Source organism: Lutjanus erythropterus, chromosome 9, assembly GCF_056507025.1.
Source record: "Lutjanus erythropterus isolate fLutEry1 chromosome 9, fLutEry1.hap2, whole genome shotgun sequence".
In the NCBI taxonomy this organism is placed as follows: Eukaryota; Metazoa; Chordata; class Actinopteri; order Lutjaniformes; family Lutjanidae; genus Lutjanus; species Lutjanus erythropterus.
The window spans coordinates 20,422,000-20,439,551 of NC_139325.1; the positions used below are offsets into that span (position 1 = coordinate 20,422,000).

General features: G+C 38.7%; 2 protein-coding genes across 2 annotated transcripts in view; both read left to right on the forward strand.

The window, feature by feature from the left end:
- nphs1 (NPHS1 adhesion molecule, nephrin) overlaps positions 1 to 898 on the forward strand; it is a 49,507-nt gene extending 48,609 nt beyond the window's left edge. The window contains exons 28-29 of the mRNA XM_084725835.1: positions 242 to 408; positions 518 to 898. Coding sequence (XP_084581961.1) covers positions 242 to 408; positions 518 to 607 — 257 coding nt within the window. The 3' untranslated portion in view covers positions 608 to 898. The remainder of the gene's footprint in view (positions 1 to 241; positions 409 to 517) is intronic.
- Positions 899 to 8,268: 7,370 nt separating this feature from the next.
- Positions 8,269 to 17,486, forward strand: fxyd5 (FXYD domain containing ion transport regulator 5). The gene is made up of 10 exons (XM_084726462.1): positions 8,269 to 8,444; positions 10,013 to 10,058; positions 11,871 to 11,969; positions 13,506 to 13,655; positions 13,745 to 13,795; positions 14,396 to 14,464; positions 14,876 to 14,905; positions 15,959 to 16,033; positions 16,128 to 16,173; positions 16,643 to 17,486. The coding sequence occupies exons 1-10, from the start codon at positions 8,394 to 8,396 to the stop codon at positions 16,665 to 16,667; spliced, it is 642 nt and encodes a 213-aa protein (XP_084582588.1). The 5' UTR covers positions 8,269 to 8,393; the 3' UTR covers positions 16,668 to 17,486.
- Positions 17,487 to 17,552: the final 66 nt, after the last annotated feature.

The window sequence follows — 17,552 nt, forward strand, 5'->3', positions numbered from 1 at the left end:
AATATGTATCTCAAAATAAACAAGACAATAGTAAACACTTCATGTCCAAAGTATCATGCACTCTGTTCCAATCAGGAACTACATCACCTGTCCTTGTATGAACTCATGACCGAATGGGGCATTTCCTGTTTTAGCTTAATGTTTGCCAATTGCAATCATTCAAGTACATTAAATTTGAAAGAGTATAAATATTTTTGCCCATATTTGTGTTTTGTGCCTGTGTTTCCATGTGCTTTTAAAGATGTCCCCGACCTCCCTGTGGACTCTCACAGCCATCTGTATGAAGACGTAAGACACGGCAGTCCGTACCAGGACATCCTGGCTTCCTCTCTTCCTTCCCCTCCACCCTCATTTGACCACAGATTGCCTCATCAAAGGAATGAGTGGAGATCTCCAACCCACTTTGAGGTCCGTAAACAACCTGACCGTTGATGAGAGCTAATTTATTGATTCAGTTGTAAAGGCAGATGATTTACTGTATGTAAGTGCAACTGAGATGCAATCTGTCTCTCAGCAGGGGACTGAGAGAGTGAGGGACTTCATGGATGTTCGACAACCGCAGAGAGATTCTGATCTCCCCTTTGAACTACGAGGAGAATTAGTCTAGAATGAGAAGGTCAGAGCAGAAAATTTCAGTAATAGTCAGTATAGCAGATACTGAATACAGTGTTATTTATTTTATTCTTTTTAATGGTATCTCACAAATCACAGTGAATGCACGTCTCGCAGTAGAAAAGAGTGGAGCCAGAATGCTTTTAAAACTCACTTAATGCAGTATTTCACTTTCATGTATTATGAAATTGTACTGTCTGTTGTTATTATTGAACATTTTCTCCAAGGACCGAGTTGACCTATAGTGAGGTATTGTATGACAAACTCAACAAGCTGAACAAAAGAAAGGTACACTCTTAGAAATAAAGGTTCCTCCTGAAGTGCTGAGGTTCTACCCAGAACCGTTTGCTTCTGAAGAAACCATTAAGTTCCATTAAGAAACCTTTTCATCCAAACAATCCTTCCAATAAGAAAGATTCTTCAAGGATTGTTGAAATCCTTGAGGAATCTTTCATCAAGGTTTTTTCAAGTGTCTTTGGTAGAACCCTCTTGGTTGGAATATAAAATAGGTCCTTGGCTGAACCTGTTGGGTTCTAAGTAGAATCCCATGAGTATGTTCTAGATAAAACCCTTGGGATATAAAAATGTCCTCTGTAGAACTCCTTGTGGGGTCTTGATAAAACCTATAGAATATAAAAAGGTTCTTGGTAGAATCCCTGGGTGGGTTCTTTTTTGTGTTCTTTATAGAACCTCCAGAGATCGTTCTGTGTGGAGCCATCATACTATAGAAGGGTTCTCTGTGGAATCTCTCATTGGGGGTTCTGGGTGGAAGCTTTTGCAGATGGTCTTGGCTATAAACATTTATGTTGGGTTCTTTGTAGAATTCTCTGAAAGGGTTCCAGAGTGGAACCTTTATAATTGGTTCTTATGGAAAGTAAAAGGCTCTCCTATCGGGACAATCAAAAGAACCCTTTATGGTTCTCATTAGCACCTTTATTTCTAAGGGGAAAGTAAAGGAAATATTATTGAAAGCCTCGGTAGCTTCTGTGCGATCATGGCTGTCTTTATGATGCTATTGTAGATGCTGTACATGGACAGTTTTTCATCCACCATGAGCCACCAGCCTATTTTCCTCTCCCTTTGTGATCTGCCTCGATCCTCCTCCTCCCTTGACCTCACTTTGTTCATTCACCTTTACCCTCTTTCTTGGAGCCAAGTCACGGTCACTACCCACAATCCCCCCACCACCACCCCACCCCCGCCACGCCCTCCCTGACTCCCTGCTTTGGCCTGCAGGTAGACGTGAATCAGTCAGTTAGACACAAAAATGGACTGACAACGCTGTGGTTGGCACCGGGGCAGAGGCAGCACAGACTCATGGTGCCGTTCACGCAGACAACATCCTTTTTGACCCATCCAGCGTCAACGTATTCCAACATGTATCCAGATGAAAACCGAACAACAGCAGTGGCAGGTCCCTCCCTCATCTGATACAAAGAGTTTCAGGGCCTCACAGTTCGTCCCTGGGAATCCCTACAATGGGATAGTACTGAGTGGTATTTAGCATGGTTATGTCTTCAGGAGGTAAAGCTATATCCAGGGCCAGACTCTAATCCTGTTTTCTCTCGGATTGAAGTTCAGCTCACAGCATCAGTGAGGGAGAAAAACCATGCAAGGAATTTGTCTCAGGGAGGTTGGACAGTCAAAGAGAGATAGGAACAGGAAGAGGGGGTTAGGCTAAGCTTCCACTATGGCTAGAGCTACTAAAAACTCTCCTCTTCCTTTGGTTTTCATTATTGTTCAAATTGTACTTCAGTGAAAAGCAGTTTACTGTATAGCTTCACTCTAATCTATACAATAATTAGAATCTTTATTTTAAGAATCCAGTATGTAAGATTTATTGGCAGAATATGAGAATATAGAGTATGTTGTCATTAGTGAATAATGACCTGGAAATAAGATGGTTGTTTTTTCGTTACATTAGAATGAGGCATTTATATCTACAGAGGCTGCAGGTCTTCTTCCACAGAATGACAGCTTTAGTTAAGGGTTGAGAAAATGTTCCTACTTCTAAATCTGAAGTAGCTGGGAAATGCTTTGTCACAAAGCTAAAAAACAGGGCTGTTTTTCTGATCTTGTGAAAAGTTGACCTTTTAGAGGTAATTTGGTTCTCACAGGATAGCAAAGCTACAAACATATGTGCTGATTCATTGCTGTAGATTAAACTACCCATTTGTATAATGCAAAAGTTAAAAAGCTCAACTATAAACATCTACAGCTGTAAAATACAACATATACATAAATGCAGAAGCAATGTTAATCCAACAACATGTATAATAGTAAAACATTGACAGGGATTATTTTCTGCATAATTGGTACTTTTACTTTAAGTAAATTTTGCTGATAATACTTACATAGTGGAGTATTTTCACAGTGTGGTTTTAGTACTTATACTTAAGTGAAGGATCTGAATATTTCCTCCATTGTAATTAGCACAAAAAAATAAATAAAGTGCAGCTCAGGCTGATAGGAATGTTTGTAGCTTTGCAGAAATATTTTAGAAAAAAAAAAAAGTCAGGAGGATTCGTCCTGAGATGGACATTTATGTTTGTACAAAACTAGACAGAAATCCATCTAGCAGTTGTTGAGATAGTTTAGTTTGAACCAAAGTGGTGTTGTTGCCATCCATACAGCAACGGCGTGGCTAAAAAAATGAACTAAAGTAAGGATGAGCTTTCTGATAAAATTGTATTTTAAGAGGATATTTAAAAGATCTTACTGACTCAGCCATCCTAATTTCTCCAGGCAGGTCATTCAACAGCTTCAAGGTCTTGTCTATCTGACCAGTATACTGTATCTGTGTTGTTGCTGCTGTTTTTAAGCTGCACAGGCTTCTGCTTTTATTGAAAACAGAACACCTTTGCACTCTGCAGAACACCTGCAAAAATAGATGCTGTCTCCCTGTATTATACTAACAGGGCTTGTGTGCTCTTTGTATTTGTGTAACGTCATCTTTTATTGTCTAGTGTGCAGAGATCAGAAACCACCTCAAAGTTTCCATGGCTCTCTTAGGTTCCTGCTGCCTTGTAACATGCACAAATAGTGACTGGCCTCTTATTATATCTGTACACAAGCCATTGTGCTTGCACCCTGTTCCTGCTTCCAACTTCTGCTTTTCCCTCGAGCACGATTCGTCACTTCAGTCTCATGAGTAGACACGCACGCACATAACACAGATAACACAGCACAGACAACACACAGAGTCCAGTGAGACAAAGAAAGGGTGTAATCTTCAAACTCCTCAATAGAAATGTCCACTTTTTCTGCTTCATTAGTTTTTTTAGCAGGACCAAAGTTCACACAACATCACTGTTTTTGTGTTATTACTATAAAATGTTTCCAAAACATTATTTGCCCTGGAAACATAGACTAATATTAAAGTGGGAGTTGATATTTAAATCCTGCCAAGGTTGTTGTTATCCACACATTTGTCCAAACTACAAAATTCTGTTTCCTCAATGGGGCCCTGACTGCCTGAAGATAAATCTCAATGTTTCACTGAGCTGCATTGCCTCAATTAGGCTCGCTATTCTCCATCATGAGCTGTCAAGGTATGTTTGTCTCATTACTGAACAATTGTTTAAGTTCCTGTCAAGCTGACTGCTGTGTTCATACCAAAGCCTGTTCATGATGCATCATTTCAGCTCAGGCAGGAACGCTAATCTGCTAAACTGAAGGCTTGACAGCTCAATACTGTACGTCAGCTTCTATTTTTCCTCACTTGCCTCATGAACATTTTGATGTGTTGTGTTCAGGTTCTCAGGGGAGCTCGAACATACAGGCTGCATGAGTGCACAATTAAGTCAAAAGAGAAACAAATAAGAGACATTAATTACCTCAGCCGTAGGAGTGTTTTCACATCTTCTTTTTTCTTACCCCACTCCTGAATGTTTTATCTTTAGAAAAACAAATATAAGATTGAATAATGCTCCTTTATCGCTTTAACAGGTTGTACTACCAGTGGGGAGCTAACTCAAATTTAACTCAAATTTCTGCACACCCTGTCATTGCTCTCATTATTCAGATTTTTCAATTTGAACTAAATAGAAATCAAATCAAAAGCAACCACAGGTTTTACAAATTAGAACATGATTTTACAGGCAGTTATTATAATTCACTTTGTGGCTGTGCTCTCCTGTTGTCAGTAATGAGGATGTAATTTGCTCTCCAATGTGGATGAAAGAATACAACTTAATAAATACAACAGCAGCCCATGAAAGATAACTGGAAAGTAAAAACACAATGAATTGTTAATTTTGATGAGGGCACATCTGAAAGCATATTGAATAGAACAGAGCATGTGATCCTCTTGAATTATAAATGATTTTGATGGCTGGCCACAGACTACATGGAGTCACAATAAAACCATACCACAGAAAAGTAGTCATGCTTATTTAGCCTAATGTCCTAAAGAGGTTACAAATAAAGCAACAAAAAGTTGAATTTTATCATTATTAAAACACTCCACACTTAGATTTCACATTTGTCTCCATTTTTGATAGTGTTGGCTTTATTAAACAAAATTCAAATCCAGACAAGCATAAGTCTCCTGGTATTTTTCCCCAAAGGTATACAGTATATCTAACAAAAGAAACATATCTTTCTTCTTCAAATCCCATTTAAACCTGAGTATATATTTTTTTGTTTTTCATATGTAAGCACATTTGAATTCGTACGTCTCTCTACATCTTACTCATTTAAATGCACATTTACTCCCACTCAAACTCCAGGATAAAAAAGATAAGAAAAGAGACCCAAAAAAAGGAGGAAAACAAGCAGTTATTATTAACTGAGTCTCATATGACACACTGTACAAACACATCTCACATATTTTAAGATTTTCACATTCATAAATCAGTGTGATTACTATTATTATAAACAGGGGCGTAAAAATATAAGCAATGTGGTGGGGGCAGGGGGCGTAGAGATAGAGTGGGCTCTCCAACTACGTGTTGGGCAGAGAACGGGCGCTTGTAATAATTCACAATATGCCTATTATGTTGTTGCCATTTCCTATGGCCTTGAAAAGCCAAATACGTTTTTTTGTATGTTTGTTTTTTGTGAAATTATCAGTCGCAGTCTATAGCAAAAATATATATGCTTGTTCTTCATAAGTTACAAAAACTATTAATAAACTATTAAAAAATACTTTTTTCTTTTGTATTTTGTCACATACAGATAAGCAATGATGACTGCTGTAACATATTGTGTATTTTGATGTCAAGTCTATATTTGATCCTATGATGACATTGATCATCACTATCCATGGCTCTCATAGCTTTCTGTTTGACCTCTTTTTTTCCCCCAATAGCCTAAGTAACTCATATTTATGCCTAATGGTGTGTGTGTGAGTGCATTTCATTACGAAGAACTAGTGTATACCAGGGCTCATCAAATGTTGTTGTTGTTGTTTCAAATATTTATCTGCACATAAATGTAAAACTACATCTGTACACAAAATAAATATTGTCTGATGAAAAAGAATCTTATGAAATAAATTCTGTAATTATCAAAGTGGGGCTGCGTAATATCAAAAAAAAAAAAAAAAAAAAAAAAAATCAAATATCAAGATATTTTGACCAAATGCCTTGATACTGATATTGCAACAATATTGTAGGGATGACTAGTTGTGCTTTCACAAAATATTAACAATGAGATTTTTGATAAATAATCATCAGTAACATGGATATAATGACAAAAAATAAAATAGCTAGAACAGTCTGGTAAGTTCAAATAATGACATCACTTTACTGTAATGCAACCTTTAAATCCAGGAAAAGACAACACTCAGGCCATATCACAGTATCATGATATCAATATAATATCAATACTACCCAGCCCTATATATCTAAGTAATATGAGTGGTTAAAAAAAAAAAAAGAATGGTGAAAAAAGGAACAAACTGACCCTTCTTAAGTCCCAACCCTTTTTCCTCTGTGCTCCAATAACAGATGAACACACATGGTACCCAGTAAAACCTCTGCCAACTTGCTCCTTTCCTGTTTCTTGTAATTAGATATGCTATGTGTAAATGTGTGTATGTGTGTATTATGTGCTATGTGTAAATGTGTGTATGTGTGTATTATGTGCTATGTGTAAATGTGTGTATGTGTGTATTATGTGCTATATGTATGTCTATGTGGACTAACAGTGTGTATGTCACATGCTAAATAAGCTAATGTTTGCAAAACACTAATTAACTAGCGAGCTAATATACGTCACTTGTTTGCTAGCTACATCTAGCTAGCTAATGTTGACGAAACACTATATAACTAGCCGGGCAATCTACATCACTGGTTAGGTAACTAGTTAGCTAGAACGTTGCTGACACTAGCGAAGTTAAAGGCTTCTGTTACTTTTAACCATCTAAAAAATTCTTCTCAAGTTCCTTTTCTTTTTTTTCCCCAGAAAAGCAAAGTTATGACCTGCCCTTTCTGACAGGTTAGTACTAACTGGCCAGTGCTCATTGGCTTCATTGGCTTGGGTCGTTTGGGTTGGGTACATTCAGACATGAGGAATGGGATTGGGTGGGGTTAGGGTAATCATCTCAGGGTAAGCCAGTCAGAGGCAGAGTAGGGTGTCTCATGTGTTCACCATCCTGGGAAAAAATAAAATCACACCAGGTGCCAAGCTTGCTCAACTGCGCAAAGCAAAAGGGTCAAGAATTGGGAAGCAGAAAAGCAATGTTTTGTTGCCTTGTATTATAACAGACTGGCACTCGTCATGATGCATATAACCAAGTTCTGTGATTTGTTCATTTCTAACTTGTCAGGGTACAGCTCAGAATAACATAAGCATAAGATTTCAGTCTGAATTTTCTTTCATTATGTGTCTGAAAACCTGAGAAAAAGTCAACCCCATACTGATGAATATCACGTACGAACTATTTTAAGAATACTTATTATAAAGTGTTAACAGTTTCTTCAGAGACATTACAGATATGAGACAAGCTGATCCAAAAGCATTCAGGACAAAGGCTGTCCTCTGCTAATATGGATGAATTGCAGGCTTTGTCTGCTGTAACAGTCTGGGTTTGTGCTTCTCAGTTGGGTAATGTTGTTGGGTCACAATCACACACACACATACAGTACACACACCAGTCCTGCAGCCTTGAAATAATAGCTGAAAAATCTGAAACAAAAAAATCCCAAGATTTTAACAGGTTGGCTATGTCACTGTGTAACTGGAATTCAGTGGAGTTGCTAGCACAAGAATGTAAGTGAAGAATATATTGTTCTTTACAGCCACACACCAGTATGGTGAAGGGAGGATATTCAATAAAACCCAAACTAAAAAATAGAAGGAAGCTACATAACTAAAGTTTCCCCCAATATATGCTGTCATTTTCAGTAACTGTGAATATAGCAGCAATTTCTCATTACAAAGGGGGTCATTCATGTCTTGTTTGTGAGACATGGACACAGATGGTCCTGCGGACAGAAAAGATTGTATAAACATGGAGAAAGATGGTAAACTAGACAGGACAACAGACAGGCAAATGCAATAAAAGACAGGGAAAACAGAAATAAAGTAGGAAGATGAGCCACCATACTGAGAGAACTGTGAGAGAGATCGTACCAGAGTGAGTGAGAGTGAAAAAGCCAAAGAAGAAGAAGGAGGAGGCCATGTCATGAGAAAGAGTGGGTGAGCGCAGAGACTGAAACAGTGTACAAGTGTACAGACAACTGGATGAGGAAGTAGAGCCGGTGGCGGTGAGCACATGGGTGTGGTTGGTTAACAGTTAGCCCATCAGCCTCTCAGAGGAAGTAGAAGCATCGTGTATGATGAGGATAAATCTGTGGACTCGGGCACCTCGCAGGATGGATACTAAGGTAAGCATAATAGCCTGGATGGATGACTAAATATCAGGGGGGCTGAGGGGTATTTTGGTGCGGCCGACTGAGAGGAGATTGATGGAGGATGACAGACAAATGGATGAACAGACAGACGGGATAGTGAGTGAGAGTGCTAGATGTGACAAACAGGCAGGCAGGTCAGGCTAGGGGAAGGGGAGAGACGCATGTACAGCCCAGGGGAAACAGGCCTCATCTTGACATATGCTCTGGAGTGAAATGAAGATTGGCATGACCTGCTAATCTGAGCTGTCACAGCTCATGACGGCCACGGACGCTCACCTGTCACACTGTTCCAAGCCCGGAGGATGAGCTGCCACCAGGATAGGTCAAAGATCGAGATTCATTTTCTGCTGGGGGTGGATTCAAGTCGAGCCACCAGCCTATAGACTTCCATCTGTCACTCTTACCTGCCTGCCTGGCAGTTGTTGTTCTTTGTATTGCTATAAAGTCATACAGTATCGGACAAGTTTGTGACTACTTCTGTTTTTCTATAGTGTTTTGTTTCAAGCTAGGGGCAATGTGTTGTGAGGGGGAGGAAAAGAGCATGTTTTTCCACTGATTCAGAGAAGGCTGCTCACCAGTACAGGATTTCCATTATGTAAAAAAAAAAAAAAAATTGTTTTGACACCATCCTCTAGTGCCATATTTTTAATTGGTGACAGCAGCAAACTTGAAAAATATGGAGAAGTTTGATCAACAGTGCCGTAAAGTCGAACACAAACACGTGTGGGAGGACTGCATACACAACGCGCGGCCTCAATCACTCATTTTTGACAAATGGGAAAAAAATTGTGAATATGATCCGTGTCTTATAAAGTTTGACATTCAAAGTGAGAGCCTGTTTTCTGTCACGCTGCATGAGAAGTGTGGGTGATGTTGCCTGTGTGCTTTAGGAGGAAGAAGAAATGGCCATGTGGTATAAAAACTCAGTGAGTGCAACTTCCTGTCTGGTGGATTTGTAATGTACAAAATGTTCCCTTTTACCATTTAGTGTTCACCTTGTACTCATGCCCTGCTTCAAAAAATGTAACATCATAACCTGGGCTGAGGAGACATTGTGTAAATTAGCAGTGCCTGTCTGTGTGTTAATGAGCAGACATTTTGACTAGATGTTGTGTATCTGCTCCAGTCCTCTGCAACAAATGCACCAGAGTGTCCAAATTGATATGATCTGTCTTCATTTACAGTAAAGGTCCAGTCTGTAAGATTTATGGGGATTTATTAGTGAAATATAGCTGAAATTGAATATAATATTTGTCAGTGTGTTTTCATTAGTGTATACCAGAGGCACGGGTGGAAGTAACTAATTACAAATACTCAAATTACAGTCGTTTTTTTGGGGTACTTGTACTTTTATGAGTAGATTTTCAAATCTGTACTTAAACTGATGTCAATTATTTTTAGGTGGACCTACACACTGGTCCTTTAAGTCACCTCTAACATCTGAGGGATCTGGATCATTTTACAAATCTTTGATAAAGTGCTGTGAATTTTTGTTGTTGTTTCAGCTCCTCTCACAATAACATGTTTTTTTTTTCTTTCAGATTCATTTAGTTTCCTTGACCTTTTTCCTGTTTGTCATGTTACAAGGTGAGTGCAGAACATCTCCACTGTCTCTGAATCAGCTCACTTAGAACTCACATGTGAAGTGAATTTAATGTGAGTCTGTCCTCAGCTGAACAGCAGCCACTTTGCCCACAAATCACAATAACATGATAATGGTATGCTAAAATGTAAAGGAAAAATTGTCGTTTCATAATAGCACAGGTAGCAAAAAGTCATGAAGTCAACAAGCTGACTCACTTAAATCAGTTGCACAGTAATATATATCTAAAATTTAACATTTAACGTTGCAGCAAACAACCCTGGGTGTATTGAACTGAGCAAGGGTGTGTTTTCTTACTCATAATTTCAACATATCATATGCAAGAGGAACTTGCTTTAAACTGCAATCTGGGAATTAGAAACTTAAAGGGGCATACCAGTGGTTTAGTACGCCAGCTCCATAAAATTGGGGGACTTGTAAAAGATAGATTTAAGGGTCTCATTTTTCTTGACATCAAATGTGAAATTTACTGGTATGTCTGTTCTGCTCTTTCTCCCAAACGGTCTGTGCAGATTGTGAGACATAGAACAAGTGCATGCTAGATCAGTACTACCTAATAATGGGCATCTAACATCCCTACAACACCAAGATGAGTTCTGATTGGACCTCTTCCAAGCTCATCCCTCCCTAACATTTTCATCTCTGTTTTATTCATTGACAAAAAGTGTAAATAGTTGTAGTCATTGATGTTGTCATTATAAACAAGTTTTTATTTAGTTATTATCTTGTTTTAATTTGAAAAAAATATATATTTGTCAACAAAAAAAAACCTCCACTGATTTAAAGGAATAAGATTATTGATTTTTAGTCTCCAGCGATGTCTGTAGACCCTGCCTTCTTGATAAATGCCCAAAGGCATGACATCATCAGGGTTAGAGCGAAGCTCCTGCAGAGCCACAGAGGCGATACCAGTGTTTTCACAGGCTGAAGGCTGGTACTTCTTGTCATGAGTAACAGATTCTTGTGTGTAGAATAGCTGGAATTCCCCAATGAATTCTGAGAATTTAAGGCTTGCCATAAAAATTTAACACTGCGACACAATAATATTCATTTGTACAACAATGAAATCACTTATAAGAGTATTGAGCATACTTTATGTAATGATGTGGATCTTTTGATCAACACACACATTAAGGAAAAGTTGTATTTTAGTAACGACTAAAGGTCCAACTTACCTTAGTCCATACAAGGGATCAGCTCAGATTGAACATCTCAGAACTCAAGATATGAATGTAATGAAAAAAAGGTTTACTACAAACAAAATTAAAGTTTTCATCCAATCATTATACATCAGACACATCAAAACTTAATGTCAGCTAATAAATCAGCCAAGTCCCTTCATTTGGGTTCATTAAAGTGGTGGGAATCACAGCAATAGCAGAAGAAAGTAGAGGTTTTGTAGAGCCTCAGCATTAATAGGAAGGTGCTGAGTGAGTAAACAGACAACGGCTTCACTGTCCTGCGGTCACACACAACAATCCAGCTCTGTTGTAGCCAGAGGTTTTGTGAGAGCTACTTCTTTGTGACTGCGCCGCACTGCCCCACTCACAGGACTATTACTGTGACATACTCTCAATGCATCTGCAGGCCTCTCTCCCCTGCACGGCCACAGACACATTCTCAAAGTCTGGCCTCTGCCAGGAATACATCACAGCACAGTTTGAGAGAGTGACTGGGATAAACAACACTGCTCTTTGTTCTCCCTGTAAACTGTACTGTACAGAGGCCTCGCTATGAGGCTTCATCTGACTGGTGTTTTTGGTGATTAAAATGTGTCTTTTGTCCCCCCCCCGCAGCGTCAAGGGCTCAAACTCCCTCACCCGACAATCAAACGGAGCCTGAGAGCAGCAGTATGGCGAACTCAACAACAATGCCCACTGCTCCCACTCCCACAGGTATGGCACTCATGGTTATTCTGAGAGATGCCACTTCGCAGCCTTTTTAGTCTCCAGGCTATTTAATTTTTTACACTTTCATTACATAATCATAAATATTAGGACCTAATCTGAACTTGCATCTATCTATCTATCTATCTATCTATCTATCTATCTATCTATCTATCTATCTATCTATCTATCTATCTATCTATCTAAATATAACTATAACAACTAAATATATATACTTTTGGATAGTGCAACACTGCATCATATTTTATAAGCCATAGTTTTTCCAAGCACAGCCTGCAGCCATCAGAAACATTTTTTGTGGCCCTCTGAAAGTGCCATGACATGCAAGCATTATAATTTAATTACCTCTCGATGTGCAATTGTGCAATTGTGACAGCTGTTTCATTGGACATCAGAACTCTATTGCATGCCTGCAAAAGGTAGTAACTCATCCAAAACATGTCATCTGAGTCAAACCGAGTCCTCGTGTAAATTGTGTAAATTGCCCAATGCAACCAAAATGAAAAGTTGTGTGCGCCATACTGAACAAATGTTTAGATGTTTTTTCATCTAAAAGCATATTACAAATGTTTCTTAGATACAAATCTCTGTTTTGTTCTACTCTTTTTTTGTAAATCCATTTGTGTAGCAATGTGTTTTCCCCTTTAGTGATTCATACAGTTGATCCAACAATACATGAGTAATTTGTCAGCCTCACTTGAATGCGGTGTACTTGGGATCAGCCCCCCGCTACACTCCTGGTCACATGTACTGTAAAAAGAAAATTGATCTTTGATATTGGATGGAAAGCCAAATCTGCCACAAAATGAAACTTAAGTGATGCCTGGTTCATTACTGTCACCTGGCAGGTCATTTGCCAATTCCACACAAACACTCCATGTCATATATATATATTTATGGAATATCCAGGTATGTCTGAAAGATTTTGATACTCAAACAGACCATTTTGCATGTGACAGCTCAAACAATGAAAGAATGTTTAGAAGTTGTGACGAGTTTGACAATTTCACTGAGAATCAACTCATCAGTTTTGTTCAACAAGCCATGTGCAAGTGGTTAGTGTGCAAATTGTCAACAATTGTAGTTATTCTTTTGCTCACACCTGCCAAAACACATCCAGTTTGCTTGAGTGAATGAGAAATTTAAATCGCTTGTGAAGAGCAAACGAACTGTTTGAAGATTTGAACTCATTGTTTTGAAAAATCATTCAAGAGTAGAGTTTTTTCACAGCAGACATTTTGACTTTTCAAAGCGGGAAACATTAATGACAGCTCTATTCCTTTAAGTGTCCCAGTAAGCCATGTCAGTGAGTGAGCATGCACAATACCAGACCCTGGACCTGGCTCACCTGAATGGAGTTCATCCGTCATTAATGTTATTAATACCGCCTGTTCTTTTCCTGCTTTGACAAGTCAAGATGTCTGTCTATCTATCTATCTATCTATCTATCTATCTATCTGATCTTATGACAAAACCTCAGACATTTTTCAGTTTCATCTAATTCTGTTGCTTTTTTTTGTGTAGCAGGAAGAACAGTGGCACGCAGAGTCACCAGAGATGCTGCTGACTCCTCCCCGGAAACTTCCCCTGCTGAACAAACCACAAGTCAACACATTAACACCACCAAACCAGCCGATGTCTACAACAGCTCATCACGAGTGGAGGCTTCAACAGGTAGTCTGGTGTGTCGTCAGCATTTTAAGAACATAACAACCATAATTTCAGTTTAACCTGATATGATTTTTATGTTTCTGTCCCTGTAGCTCCCATTGAGAGAACAACAGAGCCACCAACAAAGCTCACATCCTCTCCAGGTGCCAATCTCTACTCTCTCCCTCATATATTTGAACACCCAGTTGGTGGAGCCATTGAGTTTGGCTGGTAGATAAACCACAAGCACTCCTCCACTGCACTATAACATCCCCTCACACCACTGGCGAAGGCTTACAGTAGACAGTCTCATCAAGAATGCAGAAAGCTTTAAAACTAATTATGAGGTAATTAGAAAATGTTAAACTCCCTGTCCTTGTTGAGATATACAGAGGGAGTATTTCTGCTGTGCTTTTACAGCACCAGGGATAGAGAGCAAACTAGAGTGAGAGCGACAGAGAGAGCTTTAAAAAGTGTCAGCCTAAATTTCCTCTGAGAGTCGTTCTACTGAAATATTCAGAAATTCAATTAAAAATGGAGTTAAACATAGGAATGCACCTAGAATTTTATGAGGAGTAATTATGTATGGACTGTATGGCAAAGATAAGGAGTCAATATGTCCCAGAAAGTAAAAAAAAAATGTTCCCATATATGAAATTCTGCTCTTGCATTATAAACCTGCGACTTTATAAATATTAAACACAGAGGGAAGAGGGATCAAAAAATGTCCTGGAAACTAATGTTTTTACTGTCTATTTTTTCAGCATCCACTGTGACATCCTCCCCATCCACAACTGAGAAAACCACGAAAACCGGGAATGCTTTTGCCTGGGGTAACTAAAAATTTTACTACTCCATAGTTACCTTAAATGCCACAGGCGTTGCGGTTTTATTGTTATCTCCTGGCAGACTGACAGTATCACAATTCCCTGTCTTCCAAACAACACCCATGGCAGAGAGGTAGAATAGAGCACCTCACTTCCTCTCTTGCCAACAGATTAATGCTTGATTGTACCTTATGCAAGAGGAGATAAGATATTTGTGTCCTCATGCTGTGCTGGCTTACCATAGATAGGGTTTTGATACACCATCAACATAATGTCAGCGGGGCCAGTAGATCTATCATGCTATCTCTGACTGTTGTTCCCCCGGTGATCCTTGCTCTTTTTTCTTCCTGTAGAGGCTTCCTGTGTTCAACAGTCAAACTTAATTCTTACTTTTCTTTCTGCTTTCACTTTTTGTAGATACTAAAGGGGACGACAACTTCAGCTATGGTGAGAGGCAACATTTGACTGTGTTTTTTTTTTGTGTGTATTGTATTATAGAACAGGTGGAACCGAGTCATTGTTTCTAGTGATTTCTAGTGAAATCGCAACTCAAGTCTCAAGTCCTACATTTTGAGTTTCAAGTCCCAAACAAGTCATAATGAGCCCTTCATCAAATGTAATGCCATTTTAACAGCAGAGCCTCGATTTACCGTTCTTTGCCTAAATTCAAATGTCATACCAATTTGCAAGTTGTTGTGTCTTTGTCTGCAATTTTCGATCCACATATCCTGCAATCCAGCAATTCATTTTTTGTCGACCACTGCATGAATTAGAGCAGCCATGTACTGTAAAAGTAGACGGTCCGTATGTGTGTCAGTGGCAAGCACCTCATCACAGGTAAGATAATGATGTTACTGAGAAAATGATGTGTGCCGATTGTGCCTTGGAGTACCAAAACAACAAAGTAGTGTCTTAAAAAGTGACAAATGTATGAAATACATTACCTGAGGATTCAATAAGATAGTCTTATGTCAGGTTTATCTACTTTGATGGAGGAAAACTGAAAGGACCCCTCTTCTTCTATAATTTTTTCTATGTTGCAACTGCAACAATTGCATAATTGTTCACCGGACTGGCCATAGGATTTGGGTTCCTCATAGCTAAAAAGTAAAGCATTTGAACTGATTGACTTATATTAGTGACTTGAATTATAGTGCTTGTTTTCAGCAAAAAAGGGTCAGAGGCAGGATGCAGGAGCAAAGTCCCTGGATAGGCTGCTCTCATAAATGAATTTTGTAGATGAAAAAAAATATCTCTGGTACCATTTCTTCATTTTTCAAATGGTGCTCCTAATGATGGTTCTTTGTGGTTTTCTCCTGCAACTCAATTGGCTGCTATCAGATTGGTTCAAGTGGATCTGGATCTTTTGATTTTGTCCAATCTAAAGTAATCAGATTTGTGACTCAAGCCTTACACAAGTCATGTGGCTTAAATCCACACATCTGGTTATTACCTGTTGTGTCTATGGTTAAGCATTTGATTTGTGCTTCATATGTCCAGATTATGAGTCCCTGCGCCATGCTGGACTGTCCATTGCAGCAGTTCTTTTCATCATTGGCATCATGGTCATTGGCTGTAAGTAGACTCTGAAAGCCACTTTTGTCTTGTGTAATCTTTTGTAATTATATTCAACTTCCCGTCATACTCTTTTGCTTATCTCTAACTGTAGGTGGCAGAGTCTGCCGGCTGCCCAAATGTCACAAGAGGTCATCGAAGTAAGTATTGACGGTCTTTTATTTCATTAATTCTACATTTTCATATTTTCTATTTGTGCGGTGTTGGAGAGGTGCATGATAAGCACAACTGCTGAATAATTCAAGACAATGAAAGCTGATAGACAAAAGTGATGTAAATTATCCTCCATGTGCATGAACGGCAGCTGTGCTTATATCATGCTGTTGAGAAACAGCAGTTGAATGAGTTAAGTAATTTATATCACAGGCTACTGGATGATATATAGCAAACAATCAGTCACTTTAGACATATAATAGCTCTACAGAATGCTGACTAAAGCCTCTGTGATGACTAATAGATCAAAAAGATTATGATTAAGCTATTTGTTGGGTGAAACCATAACAGACCAACTTTAAGCCACATATTTTCCCCTTATTTGTGTTGGATAAATATAACTGATCACTTTAACAGTGTTTGCTTCTTTAAATGTTCTTTGTGTTTATTTTCCAGGTCATATCGAGTGGTCCAAGGATAACGAGAGACAGCACGTGTACATTGATTATAGTACAGCTGCAAGAAGCCAACCAGTGGTCCATCGAGAGAAAAACACTCAACCAACACCTGGCAGAGTGTGTGTGCATGTGGACTGCCTATATGCTGCCTAGTAACAGTATCAAAACATGAATCACACTGACAAGTGAAAAAGTAGAACCATAACCAGCTTCATCTTGTTATTTCTATACTTGGCAAAAATGCACTAAAAAAAAAGTAAAGTGATTATTTATCTTGGCAAATAATGAAGAAATGACTCATATTTTAATCAGACCTTCAGCCTTGAAGCAGGCTTTTTTTAATCACCTTTGTATCTTGTAACTGATAACACAGTCGGTGTCTCACAGCCAGGATTATTATTACAGGTTATGAAGAATAACTGCATAACATCTCATATTTGACAATCTCGCACAACACTTCTGCCAGGATCTGAAAAAACTGAAGCTGGGTCACTTTTTCCTCCTGATAGATGCTGCACGCTCTTTACTCTTTCAATCTCGACAAAAACGTGATGTTTAGTGCGGGGTGTCTAAGCCTCTTAGTGGCTCTATGCTTGTAAATGAGTAAAGCCCTAGATTAAACAAGATCCACTGGTGCATTATCTTTGCATCCATATGGCAGCAAAATGATACAGACAACAAACTTGGAGGAACTGAGCAAATTGTATAGAACAGATTTAATGTTAAAATCAACACAATCCATAGTTTTGCATACCTACATAATATACAGGAGTATTCACTGTTATCACAACTAAATCAAGGCAACAGCAGCTGTGCAGACAGAATAAAGTCATGAAATACAATCACCTGCTACAACTGTTTTCTTGTAAGATATAAGGTCCTGTATTATATACTCAATAATTACATGA

Excerpts from the sequence above, each read along its gene's own strand:
- fxyd5 (XM_084726462.1), top strand. The coding sequence starts at position 8,394 with ATGATGAGGATAAATCTGTGGACTCGGGCACCTCGCAGGATGGATACT. Across the intron at positions 8,445-10,012 it reads CTCGCAGGATGGATACTAAG|ATTCATTTAGTTTCCTTGAC; the intron begins GTAAGCATAATA and ends TTTTTCTTTCAG. Across the intron at positions 11,970-13,505 it reads CACTGCTCCCACTCCCACAG|CAGGAAGAACAGTGGCACGC; the intron begins GTATGGCACTCA and ends TTTTTTGTGTAG.